Here is a 27,988-nt window from a genome sequence, read left to right as displayed (position 1 = left end):
TCTCATAAAGTTATTACCAGACTTGTCATATTTTTTTATATTTTGCAAAGAACTTCAGCAAGTAAAAAACTGGAGTTTCCAGCTATATTGTTTCCAGACTACTGTCAATAGTATTATCATGTTCAAGTAATAATTTTGTTTGTTTTTGAACCTTTCTAGGTGGGGCTTTGTGATTCATGGTGCAGTTGATGGATTCTCCCGTCTGATGACTTAATGTAACCTTGAGGATTGGTCTAACACACAGCGGCTTCAGTTAAGGAGGCCACAACGGTCAGTGTGGGTCAATCATATGCCATTTATTTTACAATAAGTAAAACTCAGTCAATGAAGGACAAGACGACAGATAGTCATATGACGGCTGGGAAGCCAACCACCCGCTGCCTAGGACACGGGGAGTTTACTAAATACACAAAAGAAATATAAACCCAACACACTTCAAACAAAAACACCACAGTAATTCAACGTGCAACCACAAACCATATCACCATCTAAAGTGAACTCCCAGCGTCTTAACCACACCGGTGAATGGAGGACCCCACCAGCTGCAACACTAGAAACAGAAGAAGACAGAATGTTAAAATCCTAAAACTAACAAACTCAAATCTAAAATAATAATAATAAAAAAACAATAAAATCAATATGGCTAAAATATAAAATAATAAACTAAAATAAACGGCAGCCAGTGCTGTGCCTAAAAACAAAGACAGCACTGTTAGTTTGTAGGACATATAGTAGGTTTAAATGCTGATATTTTGCATACCTCTACTTTAAGACAGTCAAGGTTTCAGTCCTACAAACAAATGACAGACCCACAATTAAAATAATTAAGATACAAATACCTCAGGGTGCATGCATGCACCCCTACATTATCCTAACAATTAAAATACTATCCTGATCATAAAACAATGCTAAAAACCAAAAAAGTCCATCTTACCACAGAACAGAGAGTCCACAGTCGCAGTCACAGCCACGAGAGCACACAAAGGATTTGAGGACAGTGACTCCTAAAGTCATACCTGCTATTCATCAGCCTCTCCTCCAGCACCCATCTCCTCTGATTGGTCTCTGCTCTCTGCTGCTTCCTGCTGCCACACTGAGGTGAATTAAAGATATCTTGAACTGGAATTATGACTAGTCAGAATCAAATTGTAGATATCTCAAACTGGAATTACAGATATCTACAATTCAGGTGCAGATATCCATAATTCACACAGTGGATATCTGCAATTGAACTGTAGATATCTGTAATGAGAAGCCCCCATACACATGAATGGCAAAAAGTGACGTCATTTGTCCTAGGAAGAATGTCTTTGTGGATATCTGAAATGACAGTTGTGTATAGGAAGAATGTAGTTGCAGATATCTGAAATGTTCTTTTTGAATAGGCAGAACTGAATTACAGATATCTGCAACACGTATCCAGGCTAGCTGTTAAATGTTAAAGGGGCTTGCCATACATACGTACTCCTGTGTGCTCTTTTTAAGTAATCACCCTTTCAAAACTGCAGCGGCACCCACAAGACCCATTTTTTAAATCCCAGGGGAAAGAGGCCACACCCCTAACAGGTAATACAGGTGATCGAAATGGGGGCGCGCGCTCTTTTCTCAAAGAATGCAGAGCTTTGAGGGTGTGTGGATCACGGGTCCATTGAAATCTGAACCGGCTTTTTGTTCGCCTGGAGAGCAAAAAGTTTGGCCTGAAATCAGAGCAGGTGAGAGTCAAAGTGTTGGGCCGTCGTCCAAGGCCTCGCAGCGCCGTCCGAGTTGTCGCTAAACCTGTTTGACTTCTCCTCGGGATGAAGGGGAAGTGACGGACTGTGTTGTAGAACTTTGAAAACTGTTTCAATCTCGTGTGTTGTGGCTCTGTAACCCAGCGTTTCTGCTTTTTGTTCGGCTTTGCGTTGCTTCGGTCGCCACACTGAGGTAGGCACCCTGCTCGTTTCATTGTGTTGTTGCTGGCGTTTTGTGTCGCCAAACATTCCTTTGGTAGCGGCAGACACAATGCGCTGCGCTGTTTGGAACTCTAAGCCAAACTGTGTTCAGATTTCCTCCCATTTAAAGCTTTGTTGAGTGTTTGCTAACTTACACGTTGTAGAAAGCGACTTTAAGACTTAATACCACGTAGTTGGACTCATGTTTCAATTCGGCTAAATCCTGTTTACCAAAGCACCACCTGTGCCAGTTCAGCGGAACTTTTATTATTAGCTTGCTCTAACTTCACTCCCAGGCCTTTTCAGCTTGTGGCTCGGTGTTAGCAGGTGATGTGGCCTAATTGAAGTGAACATTGCTAAACACGCGCTGTATAATGAATCTAATACAAACCGATTAGTCGGTAAACCTTACGTTTTCACAAAAGAACTTGAATCGTACTTGACGACCGTTCAAAGTTTGCTACTTATACGGAGTCCCTTAAATTGTGAAATATTTGAATGGAATTTGGTGCGTGGGCATGTCCAAAGTAAGAGGGCAGCAGTGACCTTGGCAGCTGATGTCAGCTTGGCTACGTGGTTATCGGTTTGTTTTTATTTGGAGGCATTTTTTCTTGCTTCATCATGTCTTTGTGTTTTCAGCATGAATATGTTCAGAAGAGACAAAGTGTCAACAGCCCCAACCCCAGTGGTCCCACCTCGACCCAGTAAGGAGGTACGTGGAGTGTGAGAGGGAGTGGGTGGAGGTTGCCTTGTTTGCTTACATGTGTGTTCTGTTAACTGACGCCATCATTATCTCCAGGATCTGGAGCACCCCATCACACACAGCCGGAACAGAGAAGATGCAGGAATGGCTGCAGCCTCGCAGGTGAATGTTCAACCCCCCCCCCCCCCATATCTTATATTATATAGCTTATATTTAGTCATAATCAATCTGTGTATTTTGTATAAACATCAGAGGACTGGAGTGATGGGAGTTTTGCAGAAGGTCAACCCATTCAAGTCTACCTCTCAGGTAAAACATGACAACACGAAGCAGTAATTGTCAGAGTTTTGAAGATTTATTTAAAGTCATATGATTAAACCTTCGTTCTGTATCCAGACCCCCTCTGCGGTCAGCAAAGCTCCTTCTTCAGAATCACTGGAACAGGGAACAGACTCCACACAGGTGAGTGGACCCGACTCATCTGCATAAAACATTAAATGTCAAGATTGTGTACTCAGTTGTGTTCTTGTTATTTGGCCATGCAAGATGGCCTGGATAAAGGCAAGGCTGGTCTGTGAGAGCTTTGACATACAGCTGATCAAGGTTGGGTTGATGTGCTCCTGCTCTGCACTGTGGTGTACTGTCCAACCGAAGGAAGCAGGAACTTCATACAGCACCTCGCAGACTGTTTAGCTGAAGCTTTTAATTTGACCCAGTGAGAGCACACCCTTGATCTGGTTTTATCGTATGGTTCCACTTTGCAAATAAGTAATAGGTGTATTTCTAATCGTGTGCCCCCCTCATATACCCACTTATTCCGCCCCGGGTCCTGAAGGGGGACTTGACGCCAGAGGATTCTCCATTCTGTTTTTTTTTTTTTTTTTTTTTAATGGCTCTCTTATTTCCAGTCAAGTGCCATCATTTTTTAAACATGCAATCATGCAGCCACTCATCACAAACCCTGACCTTGACTGTGCAGATGCAAATAATTATTGAATTTAGGCCAACATATGGAGCAACCTCACAGCCTTCTTTCCTTTCCAAGATACTTAAACAGGTTGTCTTTCACCAACTTTGGTCTTTTTTTTTGAAATAAAACAACACATTTTTGATATTTTTCAATCTGGTTTCCATGACTTGCTGTGCTCTAATCAAAGTCACATGACCTGCTGTGTGACAGGTGTTATTTATCTTAATAAATATTGTTTCTTTCATCTCAAAGTTCATTTTAGCAACAAATGAGTCAATTTCCATCAAAAACTGCACATCTTAAATTTAGTCATTTTCACTGATTTATGATGTGTTATAGCCCATGTGTTTAGTTGGCAACTGAGAAAAAACATGAAAAATCAACTTTTTTTTTTTAACGTTTAAACGGTTTTGCTGAAACGCTAAAAGCAGTTTGTCAAAACAACTGCAGGAGAATCCATAAAAGAGTGTTCATATCTTTAATTATTGCGTTTCTGATGTCTTGGCAGCGCGTGCCGTTCAAGGGGGCGTGGTCTATTTTTTCTACAGCGTTATTTATCTTAATAAATATTGTTTCTTTCATCTCAAAGTTCATTTTAGCAACAAATGAGTCAATTTCCATCAAAAACTGCACATCTTAAATTTAGTCATTTTCACTGATTTATGACGTGTTATAGCCCATGTGTTTAGTTGGCAACTGAGAAAAAACATGAAAAATCAAGTTGTTTTTTTTTTAACGTTTAAACGGTTTTGCTGAAACGCTAAAAGCAGTTTGTCAAAACAACTGTAGGAGAATCCATAAAAGAGTGTTCATATCTTTAATTATTGCGTTTCTGATGTCTTGGCAGCTCGTGCAGTTCAAGGGGGCGTGGTCTAGTTTTTCTACAGCGTTATTTATCTTAATAAATATTGTTTCTTTCATCCCAAAGTTCATTTTAGCAACAAATGAGTCAATTTCCATCAAAAACTGCACATCTTAAATTTAGTCATTTTCACTGATTTATGACGTGTTATAGCCCATGTGTTTAGTTGGCAATCCAGAAAAAATATGAAAAATCAACATTTTTTTTTTTAACGTTTAAACGGTTTTGCTGAAACGCTATAAGCAGTTTGTCAAAACAACTGCAGGAGAATCCATGAAAGAGTGTTCATATCTTTAATTATTGCGTTTCTGATTTAGAGTAATGGTCATGTCTTGGCGCGTGTGGAAGGCTCGGGTATCGATTTCCCGTTCAAGGGGGCGTGGTCTATTTTTTCTACAGTGTTTTTTATCTTAATAAATATTGTTTCTTTCATCCCAAAGTTCATTTTAGCAACAAATGACTCAATTTCCATCAAAAACTGCACATCTTAAATTTAGTCATTTTCACTGATTTATGACGTGTTATAGCCCATGTGTTTAGTTGGCAACTGAGAAAAAACATGAAAAATCAAGTTGTTTTTTTTTAACGTTTAAACGGTTTTGCTGAAACGCTAAAAGCAGTTTGTCAAAACAACTGCAGGAGAATCCATAAAAGAGTGTTCATATCTTTAATTATTGCGTTTCTGATGTCTTGGCAGCGCGTGCCGTTCAAGGGGGCGTGGTCTATTTTTTCTACAGCGTTATTTATCTTAATAAATATTGTTTCTTTCATCTCAAAGTTCATTTTAGCAACAAATGAGTCAATTTCCATCAAAAACTGCACATCTTAAATTTAGTCATTTTCACTGATTTATGACGTGTTATAGCCCATGTGTTTAGTTGGCAACTGAGAAAAAACATGAAAAATCAAGTTGTTTTTTTTTAACGTTTAAACGGTTTTGCTGAAACGCTAAAAGCAGTTTGTCAAAACAACTGCAGGAGAATCCATAAAAGAGTGTTCATATCTTTAATTATTGCGTTTCTGACGTCTTGGCAGCGCGTGCCGTTCAAGGGGGCGTGGTCTATTTTTCTACAGCGTTATTTATCTTAATAAATATTGTTTCTTTCATCTCAAAGTTCATTTTAGCAACAAATGAGTCAATTTCCATCAAAAACTGCACATCTTAAATTTAGTCATTTTCACTGATTTATGACGTGTTATAGCCCATGTGTTTAGTTGGCAACTGAGAAAAAACATGAAAAATCAAGTTGTTTTTTTTTAACGTTTAAACGGTTTTGCTGAAACGCTAAAAGCAGTTTGTCAAAACAACTGTAGGAGAATCCATAAAAGAGTGTTCATATCTTTAATTATTGCGTTTCTGATGTCTTGGCAGCTCGTGCAGTTCAAGGGGGCGTGGTCTAGTTTTTCTACAGCGTTATTTATCTTAATAAATATTGTTTCTTTCATCCCAAAGTTCATTTTAGCAACAAATGAGTCAATTTCCATCAAAAACTGCACATCTTAAATTTAGTCATTTTCACTGATTTATGACGTGTTATAGCCCATGTGTTTAGTTGGCAATCCAGAAAAAATATGAAAAATCAACGGTTTTGCTGAAACGCTATAAGCAGTTTGTCAAAACAACTGCAGGAGAATCCATGAAAGAGTGTTCATATCTTTAATTATTGCGTTTCTGATTTAGAGTAATGGTCATGTCTTGGCGCGTGTGGAAGGCTCGGGTATCGATTTCCCGTTCAAGGGGGCGTGGTCTATTTTTTCTACAGTGTTTTTTATCTTAATAAATATTGTTTCTTTCATCCCAAAGTTCATTTTAGCAACAAATGAGTCAATTTCCATCAAAAACTGCACATCTTAAATTTAGTCATTTTCACTGATTTATGATGTGTTATAGCCCATGTGTTTAGTTGGCAACTGAGAAAAAACATGAAAAATCAAGTTGGTTTTTTTTAACGTTTAAACGGTTTTGCTGAAACGCTAAAAGCAGTTTGTCAAAACAACTGTAGGAGAATCCATAAAAGAGTGTTCATATCTTTAATTATTGCGTTTCTGACGTCTTGGCAGCGCGTGCCGTTCAAGGGGGCGTGGTCTATTTTTTCTACAGCGTTATTTATCTTAATAAATATTGTTTCTTTCATCCCAAAGTTCATTTTAGCAACAAATGAGTCAATTTCCATCAAAAACTGCACATTTTAAATTTAGTCATTTTCACTGATTTATGACGTGTTATAGCCCATGTGTTTAGTTGGCAATCCAGAAAAAATATGAAAAATCAACATTTTTTTTTTAACGTTTAAACGGTTTTGCTGAAACGCTAAAAGTTTGTTTGACTGCTGTTAAGTCGTCTTTTTTACCGTTTCTCTTCTGGAGATATTGAGGCAACAATTGATGCTTTATTTCTTCTCACCTGGATTATTGCAACGCACTATATTTAAGTCAGACTGCTCTGTCACAGCTTCAGATGATGCAAAATGTTGGCCCTCATCTTTATTTCTTGTAGGAAAACAGCAGTGAAGTCACAAATGAGCTTAACCCGAAGACCAAGGTGAGAAGAAGTCGCACATCTGGCACACTTGAACGAATCAGCTGCATTTCCAACAGCAGCTGATTATTTTGTCATAATCTGTGTTTTGTACAAACATCAGAGGACTGGAGTGATGGGAGTTATGCAGAAGGTCAACCCATTCAAGTCTACCTCTCAGGTAAAACATGACAACACGAAGCAGTAATTCTTAGAAGTTTGAGGATTTAATGTAAAATCATATGATTAATCCCTGGCTCTGTATCCAGACTCCCTCTGCAGTCAGCAAAGCTGCTTCTTCAGAATCACTGGAACAGGGAACAGACTCCACACAGGTGAGACAGAATTTGTGGGTGACCAGCAGTGTTTTTCACCATACTGATATCAGGGGTGTAACTGGTTTATTTCTTAATTAAAAGCGACTCTCTAGACAGCATTTGTGGTACCCGACACAACATTAAACTCTGACCTGACTCATTTTTCTAAAACAAACGTCTTGGTATGTCATCATACGTTTTGTCTTCGTCTTTTTTACTTTGTAAGAGCACTTTGTTCAACCACTGGTTGTTTTCAAACTGCTATATAAATGAAGTGACTTGACATTTTGTTCACTTTTCTTTTATTCTGACAAAGCTGATACAATGGGAGATATAGCAGAATTTTAAGATGTTACTATTGATGCAATCGTTTGGGGTAAAATCAACAACATTTTCAGTATTTTTTTTTTTTTTTTTTTTTCCAGTTTTCTTGAATTACAGAACAGTAACCTGAGCTCCATGATGTGTTATTGTATGTGTGATTCTTTGGTTTCATCTCAAAAGCAGCTGTCGTAAAAGAAACTGCTCAAATAGCATTAGCTAACAACTACTACTCAGCATCTGGCTAGAATGCATGTGAAACCACCCCTGGATGTGGTTTGGGCCAACAGATTAGTCTTGAAAGCTCCTTGGATGAATTTACACTTTCTTGAGATTGGAAAGCTATTTGATCTACTGAAGATGCATGATGTAACTAATGTTTGTCTCACTTGTTCATAAATATGACTCATTCATGTGCAGTTGTTAGCTAACATTAGCTAAACTCTTACCGCTGTGACTAAAGAGGTTGTTCTTCTCCCGCTTTTGGCAGCCACCAGACAGCTTCAGGTGTATTACCACCTCCGTCTGGACTGGCTATGTTTATTGTGAGAAGTGATCTTATTCATATATGAGACACTAGAAAAGACAAAGTGTAAATGAGGCCTTACCTGCTCCGACCGAGCCACAGAATGCTAGATGATTAGCTGCCATCAGTCAGGGTCCCAGCTGAAGTGGGGTGCATGAAATGTTTGAAATGTGTATTTCAGAACCCTGGCATGCTGAAAGGGGTCATGCAGAAAGTCAACCCTTTCAAGTCTACTTCCCAGGTAACCACAGCATTGTCTGCATGTCACAGTGGTAATGGTGACAATGGTAATGGAGGATCTGCGTCAGACAATAAGGTGTCCACTCAGCTGTGTGTCTCATGCAGGTCTCAAAAGCTCCATCTTCAGAGTCACTGGAACAGGCAAAGGTTTCAGACTCTAATCAGGTGGGTGGCCGATCATTTCCTGTATGCAGAGGCTAATTTCCTTATCCATGGCCAGTTAATCAGGTTATTCATTTTACAACTGGAATTTGTGTGGTTGTTTCAGAATCCTGGTGTGTTGAAGGGGATGATGCAGAAGGTCAACCCGTTCAAGCCTTCCACACAGGTACCTTCTCTGAACCTTCAGCGTGAAATGAGCAATGACCCACAGGTCATTTTAAGAGGCAAACACAGAATCAAAGACACAACTGCAGAGCTGACGTTTTGATCAACATTAACTGACACTGCGGACTTGGTGGTGTGACGAAGTAAAGCTTGTTCTTTTGACATCTAGATGAGATCATATCACTTCCCCATTACCTTCATATTTCTAAATTGACTTTGATCTCAAGAAGGATCCAAAAGCAGAATGTTTAAACAGGGATTCAAAGAGGTAGAAATGTGTAGGGGGGTTTCACCTCCTGACGACGTTCTCTCTGCTTTAGGTGCCAAAGGGCGATCCTCAAAACGATTCTGCTGATCCACCGGACGCAGAAAAGGAACTTCAAGGCAAACAGGTAACCATGGGCTGCTCTTTATGGATCTAAGTTTCAACTGACTTGTATAACACTGGGATCAGTTCAGTTTGTTATTCTTAGACTTCCAATGTCCAATTAATGCATTTATTATTTAGAATCCAGGGATGATTGCAGGAATGATGCAGAAAGTCAACCCATTCAAATCCTCACAACCAAAGGTACCAGCTGTTATACTGATGATGAAAATCATGGATGTTTGGGAGAGAAAGAATTCTTGGACTGTGCTACCATTTTTCTCTGCCTCTGGTCTTTCCAGGATGCCCAGCTTCTGCACGGTGACCTCTCCTCCAGCGATGGAAGCTTGGCCGACAATAACAACTTGCCAGAGAAGCAGGTGGATCTGTGCAGTTCACTTTGTCAAAAAGCAGACCCCAACCTTAGCTTAGATCAGCTTCATGCATTCATGTTCAGATCAGCCAAACTGGAACAATTTCCTAAATTAACCAGTGATTCGGTTACTGTTGCACTGGAGAAAATAGCAGCTTGCAGTGTCATCTACTTGTGTTATTCTTGTTATTACCACCAGATGGCACCAAAGAAAACAAGTTCAGTCTGCAGAGTGATTTGAGTTAGTCCTGAATACCCACAGAAAGCTCTCAAACATCCTCTGCTGTATTACAGATAACAGAATGTGATGAATGCATTAACTTCATTGCCTTTTTTCTGTATTTGTTTCAGAACCCTGGGATGTTCAAAGGGATGATGCAGAAAGTAAACCCCTTTAGGTCTTACACACAGGTACTGTACAGGAGTTTAACCTCTTAACTCTCCCAACTTAAGATGCTGTAATTGTTGACTGTCATGTTTGACTAGAAAAACCTGCCTTAAGAGAAACAGTTGATTAACAGATTTGGGAGGTCACTTTTCATGGGCCAGTGTTAAAACACTAACATGGCTAACAAAGTGTTGCCTTTGGTCGACTTAACAATATTTTTTAAAGACAAACACCAGCTGATCGGTTGTGTTTTACCAATGTTTTGCAGATGCCAGACGACGAATGTGAGACCGACTCTGTGGTTTCCAGTACAGGTGCCTCATTCAAGCCGCAGGTACGGGTTCAGGTTATGGTGACTGTCATTGGAAGGAACTGTAAATGTTTTCTCTAGTTTTAAATAAGTTGAAAGGTTTCCCGAGATGCACGGTGGTGCTGCATTAATCATAGACCATGTTGATGAAGGTTCTTAAAACCATTTCTGATGCGTCACATTTGACTGTCACCTGCTTATTTCCTTGTCTCGTGTCATAATCGTGACAATACTTTAAACACAATTGTGTTTCTGCCACTCATTTCTCATCAGGAAAACAAGATTATTCAAAGAGAACACTCCAGCAGCTCTGAAAGCTTGGATGACAGCACCATAGAGAGACACGTAAGACATTTATTTACCTTTTTTTTATTTTTTTTACCCTCCCTCCCAATTTCATCTTTAAGGCAGCTATTAATGGTGGTTAAGTCTTTATCATTGTGTTTAGTACTGCTAGTACTGCTTTATCATTGTGTTTAGTACTGCTGTACAAAGAAGATGATCACGCTCATCGGTAACAATGATAGCCTACGGTCTAGACAGAAAAATGCCAAACATCTGTCATAGGAGAAGCACACAAAGTACAACCTTACCACAAGCTTTTCAATTTAATGACAGCAGTTCATCAGTGTCTGACATGAGGCCAACAGTTCTTGAATGATTTTGATCTCATCCGACGCTTCATGCGAGGCATTTTTGAAACCATGTACATACACATATAGCCCCCTAAATCAAAATGATCTCATCTCTCAACCTCTCCACAGTCTGTCTGGTATACTGATGCTGACACCAGCTGTGAGGTGAAAAGCCAGCCAACGGAGGCATCGAACAAAAGAACTATGGTATGTAAAGTGTTAAAACCTATTGTGCAGTACTCTTTGACTGCTTGCACTTGTCATGGTTAATCCTTACAGTGTATTATTACTGATCCAGGAGCAGTACAGATGTGAGGGTAACATTCATGTTTACTTCTTGTCCAGACTTTCAGATTGAGGAGGATTTTGCCCGGTGCACTGTTTGGGTCAGGGACAAAGGTACCATTAAATATGTCAGTTCACTCAAAAATGCTATATTTTCTTTCCATTACATTGAGGTATTAAATTTCATATACTGAACTTTTTCTTTAAATTTTTTTTAAATTTCTTACATTAATTTTTGCTCCACAGGACTCTGCAACAGCACCACCTGACACTCCCCAGGTGAGTAGAGAAAGCAGCTTCATGTGTAAATAAATAAAACCAACAACAAATAGTGGACTCAGAGTTTCATAGCAGTAACACATGGACCAAATTTATTAAGAAAAACAAAGTGCTGTACAGAAAATGAACCTGAGCTGCAGTATAGCTGTTTTTCCCCACATTTCAAACTATAGTTGGCGCTTGTTAAACAAACATGTACTCACAGGCAAATGATTTTACAGTGGCAAAATGAACTATGCAAATAAAACCACACACCATGCAACATAGCTGCTTCAATAAACCAGTCAGGGTTAATATTTTCTTTCAGGGTGTGTGGTGGGAAGATATCTTTTAATTTCTTTTCCTGTTGTTGTAACTGTTGTTTGTCCTGCCTTAACCTCACCAATCCATAGAAGCCTGTGGTTTTTTTCAGCTGAATTGTACTGTGTTTTTTCCCCATCCCTCCCTTTCATTTTTCTTTATCACATGGCAGCTCTTAAATGACGGGCCAGCCTACCTAATCCTATTTTTCTTTAATAGAAATTGTAATATGTATGTTTTGAGTGTCTCTTACACCCAATGAAGAAAAAAACCCAACTGGAAACATACTTTAATCATTTAAACTTCTGGGGAAAACATGACATGGCCATAATGTGACTTGTCCAAAAGAGATATAGGAAGATGTATGATTCTAAATTACAGCTTGGCTATTCTCCAGGTCTTTCATTTCAGGTAATAAAAGGAGGTAAACAAAAAGACTGACCGTGTCTGGTAGATTAGAAGAAATCCAACACCTGACAATATGTTCCATGTAATACCAATTAGGATTAGTATTACGTATGAACAAGCCACATTTAATGTCTGCTATTGAGAATACATGAATGGTTGTTGGTTTGAGGCATTGTACTTCTTTAAACACATGATACGTACCTGTGGCTTCTCCACCAGTAGCCTTTTCACTGGAAATACATTTTTATGCCGCCCATGAATGTAGACGTATTTTCTCTTTAATATTCTGAAATTTGATAGTTTGGTTATTACTAACAAAACTTTCTAATTATAGTAAAACAAAGACAACAGGGAACGTACTGCGTTTATTCAAAAGTAAAATCTAGAAGGAGTTTTCCATTTTTTTTATTGGTTTATGTGACAGGGACAGAGCACATTAATACACTGCTGTAAATGCAAACAATTTAGATCCATCACAAGCATGTAGAACAATAATAATAATAATAATAATAAAAAAAAAAGATTTTACTTAAAAACATTCAGAACATCCTACATTGTCAGGTACCACATGCGACACACATAATCAGTCACATAATACTACACATGCAAAACAATGAGTTGAAATGAATGCCAATAGCAATGTTGTATAATGATCATTTGACGAAGATAATGCCATTTTTATATTGACATGTACAAAGATTGTTTAGTGTGCTGCATTGTTCGGTTACAGGAAACAGTGGAAGTTCAGACGCTAGAGATGGCTGAAGTACCAGTGCCGAGTGAAGGAACCGTCGTGGACCCTCTCGACGTAAGCTTGTTTTCATGTCTTAAACATTACATCGCCTGATGCTTGTTTCATGCGTAATTTAATTTACAGATTTACTCCAATAAGCTTAAATCGTTCACTTTCAGGATGAGGAAGGCCTCTTAGCGTGGTGGAGAACAGTCGAGGGTATGTTTGATCTCGACAGTGTTTTGTTGATTTATTGGTGATCCTGTTCATTGCAGTTGAAACATCATTTTTCTGTGTGTTAGGCTGGGATGAGTGGAATGAGGCAAATCAGAATGAGGAAGCTGAAGAGTAAGTCGTGCTTTCACTGAATTTATTCATTTGCATTTTGGATTGAATGTTTTCTAAGGCTTTACAGCAGTGGTTCTCAACTCATCTGGCTTTGGGACCTCCCCTGCATAAAAAAATCCCTTTCAAAATAAAAGCACAGTATTTTTTTTTGCCCAAGCAAAGGCCCACGTCATGAGTTGGGAATCACTGCTTTAGAGTAGCACTAGGCAAGACCCAGACGTGATCTGGTATCACAACATGCTTATTATATTGAGGGTCGGTGTAGAGAATCCGGTCAATTTTCAAAATAAAAGACCCTGTGCAGATTCCTGATCATATAACCATGTAGCCTACTTACTCATGGTGGAAGCACAAAAATCAAGGAAAAATGACCAAATAAACAAAATCGGTGTAATCAAAGATGTTTCAAAATGTTTTTTCTCCTTAACCTTTACAAGTCAGGTTAATGGGTTACCCCTCTGCGTTACAATCCAATGTTGCTAACATAACATATGTTCCATGTTTCCTTGTCTCAGAGTGGTGGAAGGCGCAGCTGATCGCGTCTTCATGGCGGCTCGTCTTTTTGTTCGCTTTTTCAACCAACGTGGCGCCTCACTCCAGCAGCGTATACTGGAGCTGCTCGCTGTGGCTGACTCAGCAGACGTTTTCCATAAGAAAACGGTCACGGCGAGTGTCGGTGGCGGGGTGGCCAGTGTTGCGGGGTCGATCACTACCATCACCGGCCTCATTCTGGCACCCTTCACAGCAGGAACGTCGCTCATCGTCACCGCCGTAGGGATTGGTGTAGCTACAGCAGGCGGGGTGACGTCCGCCTCAGCCAACATCACAGACACAGTCCATTCAAAGACGGATCGCAAGAAGGTGGAGAAGATGATCCAAGACTACCAGGAGGAGATAAAGGACATCAAGGAGTGCCTTGAGTTTTTGCAGGTGAGAAGATAGAAGATAGGTTTGCAAAAGTAATCAACATCTGCAACGCACTAATTTTATTTTGGAATTTCCATCTAAACTGCACTATATTGTCTATCTGCAGTTTTGGATTTTAATCTTAATGTAAAATCTCTTACCTGTTATCTGCCTGACAGCAAGGGATGGAGACGCTTGAAGAGTGGAACTTTGAGCAGTACGCCGAGAGCATCTCAAAGAAGCACCTCAACCAGAACGTCAAGCATGTAATGAAGGAGGGCGGCCGGGCCGGCAAGGCTTTGCTGATCAACACAGAGAGCCTGATCAGTACCGTTCAGGTCCTCAGTGTCGCAGGAGGCGCTGCTAAAGCCGCCCAGGTGATGAGCGTTACCACTGGGGTCATGTCAGGTCTCTTCTTGGCCCTCGATGTCTTTTTCCTGGCCAAGGACTCCATGGAGCTCAAAAAGGGCGCAAAGACAGAATTTGCAACTAAGATCCGTGAAGTCTGTAAGGACCTGCAGGACGGGCTGCTGGAGCTGAACCGCATCAAGGAAGAGCTGCAGAAAACCATGGATGGGATAGAAGTGGAGGTAGAGGAGGAAGAAGACGAAGAGCTGTTGAAGTCTGAACTGAAGAAGCTTGAAGAATGAAGGACAGAGGTTAGAAAACCAAACCAAAGCCTCACTGTCTTTATACTAACACTGCCAAAACTAGCTTAGTTTTAGCTGAAATGGTACTGCACTTTTGGTAGTTTTTACAATCACTGAGTTCTAAATGTAAGTGTTTCTTCCAAGAGCTGTTTTATAGTAATATTTTAAATATTTATTAAAAGTAGTAGTTTTAACATGTACTATAACAAAAGTTGCTGTATTGTCATTTGTTGAAATAATGCCAGTTTCTTCAATAAAGGTGGTTTCCTGCTTTTGTTGTTCTACATTTCTCAGTTAAGAAAAGTAGTAACTTGATATCCAACTGATCGGTAGAGGGAGGAAAAAGTTTAAGCAGGGTATTCAGGAGGTGGATGAGGCACGATCATCTTGTGTTGAGTGAATAATTCACACAAGAAGGAAACAAAATGTTGACAACCCTGCCTGTCCGGCTTTCAGAGTTCCCCTAAATGAATACCTCCGTGTCAATCATATCTCAGAACATATGATCAGCAAGTAAATTATAGACCTACTGTGAACTACAACCCATGACACCTGTGGCAGGTAGCCAAAAAAGGCATCAGGTGCCTTTTAACGAGAAGGCAATGGAATTTAAACACTTGTTAATGTTAATGTTGGGGCTGAATGACTGATTGAATTCAAACCCACGTTTGTGTGATTTGTTACTGTAACTGATGATACTCTGTTCACACTAAGTTCGTCTTATTCTATACTTTATTAAGGCAATGAGTGTTTTACACATTTACAAGGTAATGTTGGTCATACGACAGGAGTGACTTATTGCTTGTGTATAGTAAATAAGACAGAAAACAAGGAACTTTAAAAGGGAACTGCATACAGAATCCCAATATTGGTATATACAAATATATATACACATATATACACATACGTGCGTGTGTGTGTGTGTGTATATATATATATACACACACATACATGTGTGTATATATATATATATATATATATATATATATATATATATATACACACACACATACATGTGTATATATGTGTGTGTGTGTATATATATATGTATACATATACACATACATACATACACACACACACACACACACACATATATACATATACATACATACATACACACACACACACACACACACATACATATACATACATACATACATACATATATATACATATGTGTGTGTGTGTGTGTATATCTATATCTATATATATATTAAAAAATATATATCACAATTACATAATTTCCTGTACTGTTCAGTCCTGTTTACCGTATCTGTGTTTCTTCAGCATGAGGAAGTATCTAAAAAGAACTTCATGAGATCATCCCACTAAAATGCAGGCTGACACGTAAGAAGTGCGTGTTTTCCACATGTTCACAAAAATGGCCTGAGGAACTTGAAGTAATGGGCTGGTGGCTGTGTTAGCTTACCCTCCAGCCCGAGCTAGGGCATTAGCTAAAGACATCGGGGTGGACGTTTCTACTGCCACTTTAACTTTAGGACTGATTCATGTAAAAACATATTTCAAACATATTTCAAAAACATATTTCATGAAACATACTTCTGAAACTGTGTGTGCGTTACCTGCAAGAGCTGGAAGAAAATATTTTCTCCATTGCATCAGCACCCAGTTGTATCTCTGGCCATCTACAGAATGAGAAGAGTGGAGATTAACGTGAAATCTTATAATCCATAAGTCTATATAATTATGCATTTTTAACATCACACAAATACACCAATTCATCATGGCTCGTTACAAAATGCAAAGGATCAGATTCATGTGATCTGCCAGTGACTACTCTTTGTTTCCTGATTCTGCATAAACACATCCCAGTGAGACCATGCATGAGCTACCTAAATGTAAAAATCCACCCTAAAACGTAATTTACAGTCCTTTATGTCTGAAAATGAGGATCTTTTCAGAATTCTTTGGTCAAAGTTTTACTTGTGAAAGTAAAATTAAGCTCAAATATAATATCGAGGTAGACAGGAGACACTGCGTACATGTACAACAACTGCTTCACCATGTACTAACAACTGCCTAAAGGCACATGGAAAGCTAAAGAAAATGGAAAGAATAAGGTTCTGTGGACTCATGAGACAAAAACTTACAATGAATATGACAGTAAAAATTCATTCAGCTAACTGATGAACTGTCCTCAGACCTTAAATGATATTCATTTGAATGTAAAGGGCTTTTTTTTTTTTTTTTTTTTTACATTATTTCAGTGTTTCCCAACCCTTTTGAGCCACGGCACATATTTTACATTAGAATTTTACATTAAAATCACAAGGCACACCACCAAACAAAAACGTCACAAAAAGTATATTTATTGAAATATAATGAAAATCTGGTCCCAATTTACTCAATTTACTTACTCTGTGTGAAACCTGGGCCTGTTTAGGTGAACACAAAGCTGATATTTTTACAGGAAATGAAGACAGACACACAGGAAGATTTCACCTGATTGGTGCTCTAAGCCTTATCAGGTGAAATAAGGTGATCGTCCACGGCACACCTAATGATTTCTCAGGGCACAGTGGTTGGGAAACACTGCATTATTTGACCTCTGCTGTTCAGTGAATGGCAAACTTGACTCAAAGCTGCACTGTAATTTAAAGCTAATGAGTGTACTTCTACATGTACTTGCGCAGGCTTTCAGTGTGTAACTACGTAATTGCAGTATGTACAAAATGTGGAATTTTTCAAATGCTTTCCAGCTGTGTGTTGCACAGCCTACAGCACCAGTATCTCTAGGGATTTACTCTAATGTGAAGCAGCATATGCTCCAATTGTCTGAATTCAATTAATATGTCTTAAACCACTTGTATTTATAGACTTCTTTTAATTCGTTATTTTGTTTTCTATCTTTTAAGTCGTTTTAAACTTAGTTGACGTCACTGTAAGTGACGGCCCACCCCCGGTGATTCTTTGTGTAAAGCGTCTAGTAATAGCAGCACTAGGAACGCAGCTATGTGAAACTTTGGAAAATCTTCTCTATCTTGATCGTCACTACTGACGGACTGAATGAGTTACCCACCAGGAATGGTGCTCTGTAAGTGTTCATGAAGGAGGAGTAAATAGTTTGAGTCTTACGGAAAATGAACTTTACAATCATGGGTTACATGTGTCGTCGTAAAAGGTTCTCCTTTGTTCTAATTGCACAGCACAGAATCATCTGCTCCAGCTTGTTTGTAGCGCGGCCAAAACGGGGCTTCATCAAACATCTGACTATTTCCTCCATTAGAGCAGTCTTTGTTCAGTGAGCAAACAAAGGTGTCTTCTTAAAAACATGCTTTTTGAAGGCATATCTTGATTAGTCTTGATGTACCCATTGATTTGGATAGGGTTCTTTTTATTTTCTTACTTGTTTTAATGTACCTTTTAGCTAAATTACCCTATTAGATTTGTGACCGTGGTTGTCAATCTGTCGTTTTATGCCTAGCATTCATGGAAACTACAGTGCATTAATGCTGTATAAGCAGAATTGCTAAACTGTTTACCAAAAGCAGAGTGGAAGAGCAGAAAGAAGCGCAGCATAGAGGGGACGCAAACAGACTTAACATAAAGAGAAGCTGCGAGGCCACGCTGGGACCCTTGCGGATGGAAGAACAAACAGGAAACTACGAGATCAGTGCTCTCATATGAACTGAAACAAAAGAACCTGTCCAACCTCGAGCTCAGGTAGACAGTTTATTTGCCTGTCTAGCATGCAGATGTAGCCTGGTCTGTCTCTCTCTGTCTTTCTGGATGGTGACAACTCAACCTTTGCTCTGCCACGCTGTGCATAAGTAAACACATCTCTTTTCCTTGGTGACACGGATATGGTGAAATCATTTCTTTGCTCTTCACAAAAGTCAACAAGTGTCGTGTGACGTGGGCTTTAGAAATGTATTTTCTACAGATGCATCGTTCTACAATGTGCGCGTGCATATGCAGATTCATGGAGGTATGATTTACTTCTGCCTGGATGAACTTTCGTTCAACGTTAGACTCTAAAGACCTTTTTTTTCTGCTGGTGGTTCAGTACTGGTTTACGTCAATGCTATTTGAATTCCATTCAAACGTGTCAGCCTGGTTTTGCGAATGCCAGTTAGATTAGCCTGTCAGAATTAATAGATGTTGACAGGTGACAGACCATAAATGAGAGTGAGACGGAGACAAAGAGCGAGACCAGAGTAGAGGAGAAACACTAGGGGATGCAGACAAGCTGGCTGCCTGAAGAAACTCAACCCATTGTGGCAGTGATGCAGATGAACTAGCAGGGCTGGATTTTTGTGGATTCATTATTCTTGAAACTCTGACTGGACAACCCCGACCTCAGCTTTCACATTTCCACTGCATCAAAAGCATTCTGTTGCAAAGCATCCTATTACAGAACACAAATCCTGAGCTGAGTTTTACCATACCTGTACACAGCCACCTGCGTTGCACAAATTCACTTCAATACACTGACGCCAACAACCAGCAGTCGGTTATATGCAGCGTCTATGAGGAGCAATTTAAATTTACGAGGCTAAAATGTGAGGCAAAGTTAAAGTTAAATAAGGTTAATGAGGTTTGGCTGATCAACTTTTCACAATGGTTTGCACATGCCTCAGCCTGCCTTATCGTGAAAACGTTTAGTAATCGTTCACAACATGATGTGTTTTATGTCGTTGGCAGCAGTCTGAACATTAAAGACGAATAAGGTGGCAGAGAGAATAACTACAGATCATCCAAGGTTTTATATCATCCCCTAAACTAGACTGATTGATTGCAAACACGGTCAAGTGTTTTCTTCTTTTGCCTCTGAATCAACTCATAGTAAGTTAGAAATGCTTTAAAGGACAGTTACAATTAAAGTACAGTTTCCAACTGCAGCCAATATAATTACTTAACACTTTGCAAACATACTTGGGAACATAATCTCAAAGTGTCAGCACCCTGCAAAAGCATCCACACCTCATCACACAATATCTGTTTGTACAAATACATGCAAGTATCAGGCAGACTGACACGTTATTATCTCGCCTCACATATTCTGAAAACAAACATCTCAACCTTTGTTTTCAGAATAGATGAGTAGATGAAAAAGATGAACATGACTTGATAAACAAAATTCCAAAGTCATATTTCACAAGAGATCAATTAAAAGCACCTGCTAAACCAAAAAGCATTCCTACATAGACCTGGCAGCACTCCTCATCAGTTAAACCTGGTCCAATACATTATGCCGAACCCTTTAATGGAATGGGCATGAAGTCATCCAACCACAAACGACAATGAACCCATAACCTAATCATCTATAGACTGTTTCACACTGCTGTGTTTATGATTGAGGTGTATGAGAGTTGGACCTGCTTTAGTTCAATTGTCACTACAAATACTAATCTATCGTGTGTCTATAGTGTAACCTTGATGTCAGTTGCAATTTTTGCCAGGACTTTCTCATAAAACAGAGACTTCCTGGATAAATAAAGATCAACAGTATATAAAAATAAGAGTCTCACTAAATTAAGGTAACACTTTACAATACGGGACACAAAAACATGAGCAGTTACTGAGGAATGAGTCGCATACAACCTCATGATTAATGAATCGTTAATGAGTATTTCTGAATAACTAAATCGAGGACTGTATACTGTAGTAGATGATCAGGTACGACAGAACGGACTGGAGGCACTATTTGATGAATCATAAGGCCATAATTAGTTCATAATTACCTGTGAATCAAAATGATGACCACTGTCACAGGAACTATCTTTGCCCCAGAGCAACTCTGCTCAGTGGCTGAATAGTCTAATCCAGGGTGGATGCACCAACGGCACTGCACGACGGACAGGAGTCACAAAACCAGGGTCAAGTACTAACAAGTTTTTCTTTTTTTTTTTAACCGGGAAAATCTGACATGTTTAAATTTCTCATAATGTCTGGCGAAAATAATTCCTGTCAGCGGCGATCGCTGGAACAGTGAAAGACAAACCAAGCAGGCTTTGGTGAGTTTTGTTTTGTCTCTGTCAAGTTTGAACGAACTGTTTTCCCTAAAGTCTCTTCAACGGAAAGGTCTGTCTCTGGATAGTTTCCATGATGTTGCCAGATTCTTAGATTAACAACCTGAGCCTGTCAATGGCAAACAGAAACATTGCCAAATGCCCTGAGGGATTACACTGTAGCCTGTTTCGCAGGTTCAGGTTATCACTCCGAACTTAGAATTAAGACTGGTGACAGTTCTGCATCATTGCATGAAAAGGCTGGGTGGGCATCTTTAACAGTCACATGTACATGGTGTAACCCATGTTTGCCAGCATGTAGTATGGCTAGCATTTACACTAACCTAACATCTGAGCACAATGCGAGCTAGACCACCTCCAGATGGGTTCAGGCTGATCTGACCACATTCCGATGGTGATGCATTTACACTTCGCATTAACGTGATTTCAGGAAAACTCTGTGTGTGTGTGTGTGTGTGTGTGTGTGTGTGTGTGTGTGTGTGTGTGACATACCATTAAATCTATTAAACAAATGGAAAAATATTTGGATTTATTAACCAAATGTATGGCACGATGACAAGCGGTCCGACAATATAAAAACCCTTGAAGAAGAATTTAGTTTCCTGTGCTCTGCTATTTGCTGCTATTTCTCTTTCTCTCACTTCGGCATACATACCTGGCTAAAACCAAGCCTGATTCAATACTAACTTCCTTCAATCACATGCTTTGCTGTCCAACTTGAATATTTACACAGGAAAAGGGAGGGGCAGGTAAATATTTGGTTTATGATATTTGCATACAGTTTTAGACTCGCAGTGCAAGTAAACACAGTGTAAGCATACGGCTATTCTTAAGGCTGAGTGCTCCAATATACTAATCTCCCGCAGAGGAAATGGATTTCCCATGAAAAAGCTCCTCTGTGCTCTTACGGAAAAATGCAGCCAGACTAGTTGAGGACAGTTACTTATTATTTGTATTACTAGAAAAACAAAGAGGCAGAAGCAGGGGAGAAATGGGGTCCTACACACACACTCACAATATCTCCCAGAAAAGCGGCTTACAGAACATAATGATGTCACTGACCTTTGACCTTTTGGATATAAAAATGGTATCACTTCATTATTTTATCCTCAGACATTTGTGTGAAATTCTGTCATAATTAGTGTACGAATTGTCCGGTTATGGCCAAAAATGTGTTGTGTCATCACAGTGACCTTTGCCCTTTGACCACCAAAACCTAATCAGCTCATCCTCGAGTCCAAGTGAACATTTGTGCCAAATTTGAAGAAATTCCCTCAAGGCGTTCCTGAGATATCGTGCTCACGAGAATGGGACAGGCGGACAACCCGAAAACATAACATCTGTGGCCACAGCTGTCGCCGGCACGGAGGCATAACAACAGGCCTCACAGACGATCCACTGGAAATGAATTAGACTTTTCAAGTGTTTTCTTTTTCCTTATCTTCACCCAAAGCAGAAAAAATCCTCTGTATCCACTCGTTGACTAAGATTAACATATAAAGTATGCATAGCAAAAAAAAATTCTACCTTTTTCAATTCCTAATTAATTTGTCAAGAGTTTCATTGAGAAGCACACACTGTACCGCAGAAACTACTCATACTTTCCTCATGACGTCTTTATCTTGTCATGACACCGTAGTGACATACCTCATGTAGTATTTCTGGCACGGCATGCTGCGTAAGTATCCAATTGTTAATTAAATATTTAAGTTTAGTGTATTAACGTACTCGTGTCTGATTCATCAAATAAATATGCGCTGAAACAAAACAGTTTCACATGAATCAGAATCCATCTCTGCCATGACAACCAAACAGGTGTAACACAGCAGGGCCGTTACGGAGACAGAGTATGACTCACAGTCCGTGCCACTGTTCATTCTCTTTGCATCGTTTGCCATTCTATTTGTTCTGTTTACTACATACTATGTTAATGGCCTATTGTAATGGTTTATGTTGCTCTATTTTCTAACTATATTTCAATATCCATATTGTCATTGTCAATGTGTTACAAACACAATGGGAGGTTTTCCCAAGTGGATGGTTGGACAATTTCCTGAGCCAATGAGAAACGTAAACAATTCCTCACATGACATCAAAATACAAAAATCCCACAATTTGAGGTATGAGTTCATCAACGATATGGCATGATGCTAAATTTAAAGTTAAGCACTTATGCAGCAGAATGGTTGTTTATCCTGCTTTCCAAAAAAATCCTTCATCCAGTCATGTGTTCACAAAGTGGTGAACCTCTCTCCATCCTCGCTTGTGAACGACTGAGCCTTTCCAGGATGCCGCTTTCAGTCTACATCTGTAGATGACATAGATCCTACACTGGAACAGACTCCAATTATCTATCACTGCAGTATATACCCAACACCTACTTGAGCCACTAGAGATGAACCTATGTGTAGAGCATATAATTTCCCAATACATCACACTTCTGGACATTTACAGTAATGCTTCCCTGTATGCTTATCATGTCCAATTGCAGGGAGAAATGCAAAAACAATAAAGGAAAGAAATAGTGTGTGGCGTGTGCTTTTCTTCCTTAGTTCTTTGCTAAAACACTGCATTTCAAAAGTCCTCTCCTGTGATCACACTTATGTAATATGTGCAGACCAACTGGAGAATCAGCACTGTCCATTATTAAAGACTGACAGTTCAGAGCTGTCTGGACTTGCCTGCTTGATGGTTAGGGAGGGTTGTTTTTAAGAAACTGCTCAATACAATGGTGATACTGAGGCGTATACACGAGCCTGCACTGCCACTGACAAACCAGTTCTTAGCATTGTGTTGGCAGTCTCATGTTTCATACACCAAGCCGTGCTACCTTCAACATGCATGCGCGCACACACACACAGTTACGTTGCCTTAGTTTCGAACATTGTGAGCTTTTAAGATAAGAACAGGTCACGAGAAGTCATTTGCACTGGTGGAGGTATGCGTGCAGAGAGCTCATTTAAAAGGATGCAATTCGCAAGTTGTAGGCACAAATGCAGATGTTTTGCACTTTGATTTTAAACAAGCAATATATGCTTTTGTATATATTCTTACCAGAGCATCAGAGCATTTCACTTGTTTCCTTTTCTGTCCTTAATTAGCTTAAGATACTTTTTTACTGAGATTTAATAACTTGTTCTCAGTAACTTAACCCTTGAAAACAGAATAGCCAGAATTCTAAAGCTGTTTGATCAACACTGACCACCTGAAGTCTAACTACTTTTAAAATAACTCTGGCTTCTCTGATACTAGATTTTTATTTTTTGATATGGAGCCATAGTTCATTATATTTCCCCCGTTTCACTGCTTTTTTCTTGTTTGTCAGAGCTTGTTTTTTTTTTTTTTTTCAGAATTGGCACAGAAAGAGGATTTGCACTTTACAAATCACTATGTTCCAAATCACTGCTTCCCACGTCTGGATTAACTCCAAAATCGAAGGAGTTAATCAGACTAGATTGATCTGTCCACTCAAATTTCTGGAGATTCATGAAGCATATCTGAAGCTTAAAACCCTCAGTATCATATGTCATATTTTTACATTTTTAGAGTCATTTCATTAAAAACTAAGACATTGTTTTACATGCCATCACTGTGTTACTGCTATATCAGAACCATCGATGAAGACACTAGTCAGTTAAAAAGTTGTTTCCTTGTCTTCATCATGTGAGGTCTCAAGGAAGTTATGCATTTAGAAAATAAACTCTAGCACAGACAAAGAGGGTACAGTGTGCAGTGACATGGCAAAATCCATGTGTGCTTCCCATCACACGCCCTGAAGATCATGTTCTCCACCCCACCCAGTAGAAGCATCATCCATGATGTCAGAGAAGGGGTTTTTTTTTCTTTGGGCTCTGATGTCACAATCCCTTGGTTTAAATAGCGAGTTGAACAGGTGTCACATCATTACCTGGGGCCTCATTAAGATCATCAGACCTGCCAGCAGTCCACCTATAAGCCACATCTGAGAGTAAAACTACACAGGATCTTCATTTCAAGGAACTGTGCCGCTTTTTGCTTCTTAAACCCATTCCACCCTTCACTGGAACTAAAGAAAAGACCTACTGGTAGGCTAAAACAGCATATATGCCAGACATAAATGTCTATTCATAAATTACTTCTAGATAAATAACATATGGATATAATTCATGTCATTTAAATTTCTCTTTGTATGCAATTTAGGTTTACTAGTCATAGTTTTGTCAATACTTGTTCTCAAAGGTTTTCCAACATTACATCAGATTTTCAAAACTGTAATTATCAATAGCAATTAATAATCATAAGAGGATTAAGTAAATAATTGATTGCTATGAGCAGTCCACCAATCTTATAGTTATATTTTATATCCTAAATTCTAATTTGATTATAAATATTCATGTTTTCCATATTATAAGTTATTGATTTACATATTGATTTATATTTGTATTCCAATACATATTCACCTTAATGATATATTAATGGTTCAAACTAAGCTTTGGTTTTCAAAGGGTATACTATTTATACTCTAAAACAAATGTAATTAAAAGCACTATCATGAAATATGGCTCCTCTTTAGTAGCATCTGCTGTATGTTCTGCTCCACAACGTCCAACAGAAGTAGCTTACCACTAGATCTTGGTGATATGTTCATGTCACTTATAGATTAGATTCACTGGGTATTATGTTTACTAAAATATTTCACCTTTAAATATTTTCTCAGAGCTCACCTGATACAATCTCTGCTACCAAATAACTAAGTGTAGAAGTGTCCCCTAATGTCTTATAACAGAAAAATCTTACCCTACTTACTCTAGGTATGGACAATAGACTATTCCTCGCCGTCCTGTTCGGGACACTGTCCTGGATATCTGTGGCAGGGGCCAACAATACAACAACTGCACCAGCCTCGACAATGGCAATGACATCAGCGGGCAACAATATGACAAGTGCGCCAAATGCGACAACGGCAACACCAATGACATCAGCGGGCAACAATATGACAAGTGCGCCAAATGCGACAACGGCAACACCAATGACATCAGCGGGCAACAATATGACAAGTGCGCCAAATGCGACAACGGCAACACCAATGACATCAGCGGGCAACAATATGACAAGTGCGCCAAATGCGACAACGGCAACACCAATGACATCAGCGGGCAACAATATGACAAGTGCGCCAAATGCGACAACGGCAACACCAATGACATCAGCGGGCAACAATATGACAAGCGCGCCAAATGCGACAATGGCAACACAAATGACAACAGCGGGCAACAACACAACAGCAGCTCCCCCACTGGTGCCCAACACCACAGTGGAAACTCTTGAGGTGAGTGATGCCAAACAACTAATAGAGAAGCACAGTGGAATACCATATAACAGAACAGAATCAAGTAAAGTCCCTTTTATTGATAGTTTTGAACTTCACCAAATGAACATTTCCCTCCCACTTAAGTGTTTCTTATCTTCCTTGCAGACAACTATTTCTAACACAGGATGTGGGACCGAACAGCTCTGTGCAGCTGAGCCTTCTTCATGTGATCCTGCCAGCCCAGGATCATGTTTCTTTCTTGCTGCTAAGCAGCAAAGCGGTCGAAACTTCGAGTTTGGGCTCGCAGGGGAATCAGATGGCTACCTGGCTGCCTCCCTCTCATCTGACAACTCACTGGTATGTCAAGTTCTGTCACCCACGCACAGATGAAAGCACCACAAACTCTAACTCAGAGCCAATTGTGTAGTTTGTTTGAAGTCATATGTGTAAACAGATTTCATTTACCATTTCTGGTCTTGTAATGCAGGGAGGTAACGACACAACCTACGTCTGTGCAAACGACAACGGTGTTGTTAAGTTCTTTGGTGCCCTCCTCAACAATGGCCAGCTGACGAAGACAGAGGTGAGTTCTACTTGCTTGCTAAAACTGGTAGGAATAGTGAAAGATACAGCTGATCTGGTGCGTCTATGAATCTAAGTTCCATGTTTATACTCCAATTTTGTTCTCCACATCAAATACTGAACAGTCAGTCAGGATGCAAGGAATGCCACACCTAGCCTTTTCAAACCTGCTTCTCAAGCAATATCAAGGCAAACATTAATACAAATCATCACCATCTGCATGATATATAAATATTTGTGATATCAATACACTCATTGTCTTCTTTGTCATCTGTCTTTGCTCTCCAGCTGAATGTGAACTCTGTAAAGGGCAAGGTCGATGGAAAAACAATCCAGTGCACATTTGCTGCCACAGTACCAGACCCAGTGGCTAGAGCATCAGGTTTCTCACTCGGTATCTCCACTGGAGAGTACGACAGCAGTAAGTAAACATGTTAAAGATACACACTCACACACACATAACATCATTTGGTCATTTGGACAATGGTCAACCAAGACTCACTGTCATAAACACTCTCATGGCTAATATGTTAATATTTTCCTGTGCTAATACAACTTATCAGTGATCTTGTTTCTTTTGCTTGCACTTTCAGGTTCAGAAAATCTGGGACCCGCGAGCACCCAATTAAAGAGTCCTGTTGTAGACCTGGGAAATCCTAGCACCGCTGTGACCAATGAGATTGCCACCAACACCACCCCATCCCCCAATACCACGTCCTCTAGCTACTCCTTTACACTAAAGCAACCACTGACGCAGAGTAAGCATGAGAGATGGGAATGTTTTCCAAAAAGTGTCAGGAATTGTATGTGTTTGTACAATGCCTAATAAATGTCTGTTCTCCCATCTTCCCTTATAGCTCTGCTGATCTCTGCAGGTGTGCTGGGTCTGGCCATGCTATAAGGAAATGGAAACCCCCATCAGTCAAGACAAGAAAACCATAACTTCCCTATTCATATTATACATATGCTACTGAATATAAACTGTTAAATATCTCACAGGAGGTTTAGTATACACAATGCAGCCCAGATTATTAGGATCATGCTTAAGTCTATGTCAACTCACTGCAGGTGAACGTAGGAGTGGTGGAGGGTAGTCACTCTTCTACCGCCTTCTGCAGACTGCTTTCACATCTGTTCTAGGTGAAGAAACAAACAAGTGAATTAATTTTGAGAAGTTTTTCATTCAATGTTCAATGTAATACATTTTTGTTTGTGTTGTAACCATAGGACTACTGGATTTCTGTCCTAAAATTCACTGAATTGAAGGAAAATACATCAACTCTTCCATGTGTGAATCAATCTTTGAATGGGATAAAAATGAGATGCACTATTACAGTTTGAATCATTAAGATTAATCAAATATCAAACCCAAATAATTTAACCAGTACATGACTTTCACCAGTAGGTGTCACGCTTTAGACAA

The 27,988-nt window shown here is 39.4% G+C and overlaps 2 protein-coding genes and 1 long non-coding RNA gene across 6 annotated transcripts; 2 read left to right on the top strand and 1 right to left on the bottom strand.

Annotated features, from left to right (window-relative positions):
- The first annotated feature begins 165 nt into the window (after window positions 1-165).
- On the top strand, window positions 166-14,831 carry apold1b (apolipoprotein L domain containing 1b). Of its 4 annotated transcripts, XM_076724483.1 has the most exons (26): window positions 166-270; window positions 940-1,098; window positions 2,571-2,643; window positions 2,731-2,796; window positions 2,887-2,943; window positions 3,031-3,096; window positions 6,964-7,008; window positions 7,109-7,165; window positions 7,254-7,319; window positions 8,330-8,389; window positions 8,494-8,553; window positions 8,657-8,716; window positions 9,036-9,107; window positions 9,224-9,286; window positions 9,385-9,462; window positions 9,807-9,866; window positions 10,112-10,177; window positions 10,427-10,498; window positions 10,918-10,995; window positions 11,134-11,187; window positions 11,320-11,352; window positions 12,791-12,868; window positions 12,973-13,012; window positions 13,096-13,141; window positions 13,657-14,071; window positions 14,227-14,831. In XM_076724483.1, exons 3-26 carry the CDS (start codon window positions 2,572-2,574, stop codon window positions 14,695-14,697), a joined length of 2,235 nt encoding a protein of 744 aa, XP_076580598.1. In that variant the 5' UTR covers window positions 166-270; window positions 940-1,098; window position 2,571; the 3' UTR covers window positions 14,698-14,831. The 4 variants fall into 4 exon arrangements, with proteins under 4 accessions (XP_076580598.1, XP_076580600.1, XP_076580597.1 ...); XM_076724485.1 differs by lacking the exons at window positions 166-270; window positions 940-1,098 and adding an exon at window positions 1,666-1,712; XM_076724482.1 differs by lacking the exons at window positions 166-270; window positions 940-1,098 and adding an exon at window positions 1,808-1,923.
- On the bottom strand, window positions 11,421-27,866 carry LOC143316818 (uncharacterized). Its single transcript, XR_013076620.1, has 4 exons — window positions 27,629-27,866; window positions 16,284-16,346; window positions 14,209-14,604; window positions 11,421-14,022 (listed from the first exon to the last, which is right to left on the bottom strand). It is a non-coding gene; the product is annotated as an uncharacterized LOC143316818 (long non-coding RNA).
- Window positions 24,596-27,658, top strand: LOC143316815 (uncharacterized). Its single transcript, XM_076724513.1, has 7 exons — window positions 24,596-24,757; window positions 25,484-26,001; window positions 26,149-26,340; window positions 26,471-26,566; window positions 26,854-26,986; window positions 27,159-27,323; window positions 27,423-27,658. The coding sequence occupies exons 2-7, from the start codon at window positions 25,486-25,488 to the stop codon at window positions 27,464-27,466; spliced, it is 1,146 nt and encodes a 381-aa protein (XP_076580628.1). The 5' UTR covers window positions 24,596-24,757; window positions 25,484-25,485; the 3' UTR covers window positions 27,467-27,658.
- Window positions 27,867-27,988: the final 122 nt, after the last annotated feature.

This window comes from Chaetodon auriga, chromosome 24, assembly GCF_051107435.1.
Source record: "Chaetodon auriga isolate fChaAug3 chromosome 24, fChaAug3.hap1, whole genome shotgun sequence".
Classification (NCBI taxonomy): Eukaryota; Metazoa; Chordata; class Actinopteri; order Chaetodontiformes; family Chaetodontidae; genus Chaetodon; species Chaetodon auriga.
Note: the sequence above shows the minus strand (reverse complement) of the source record. Positions and strands in the feature narration are given on the sequence as shown.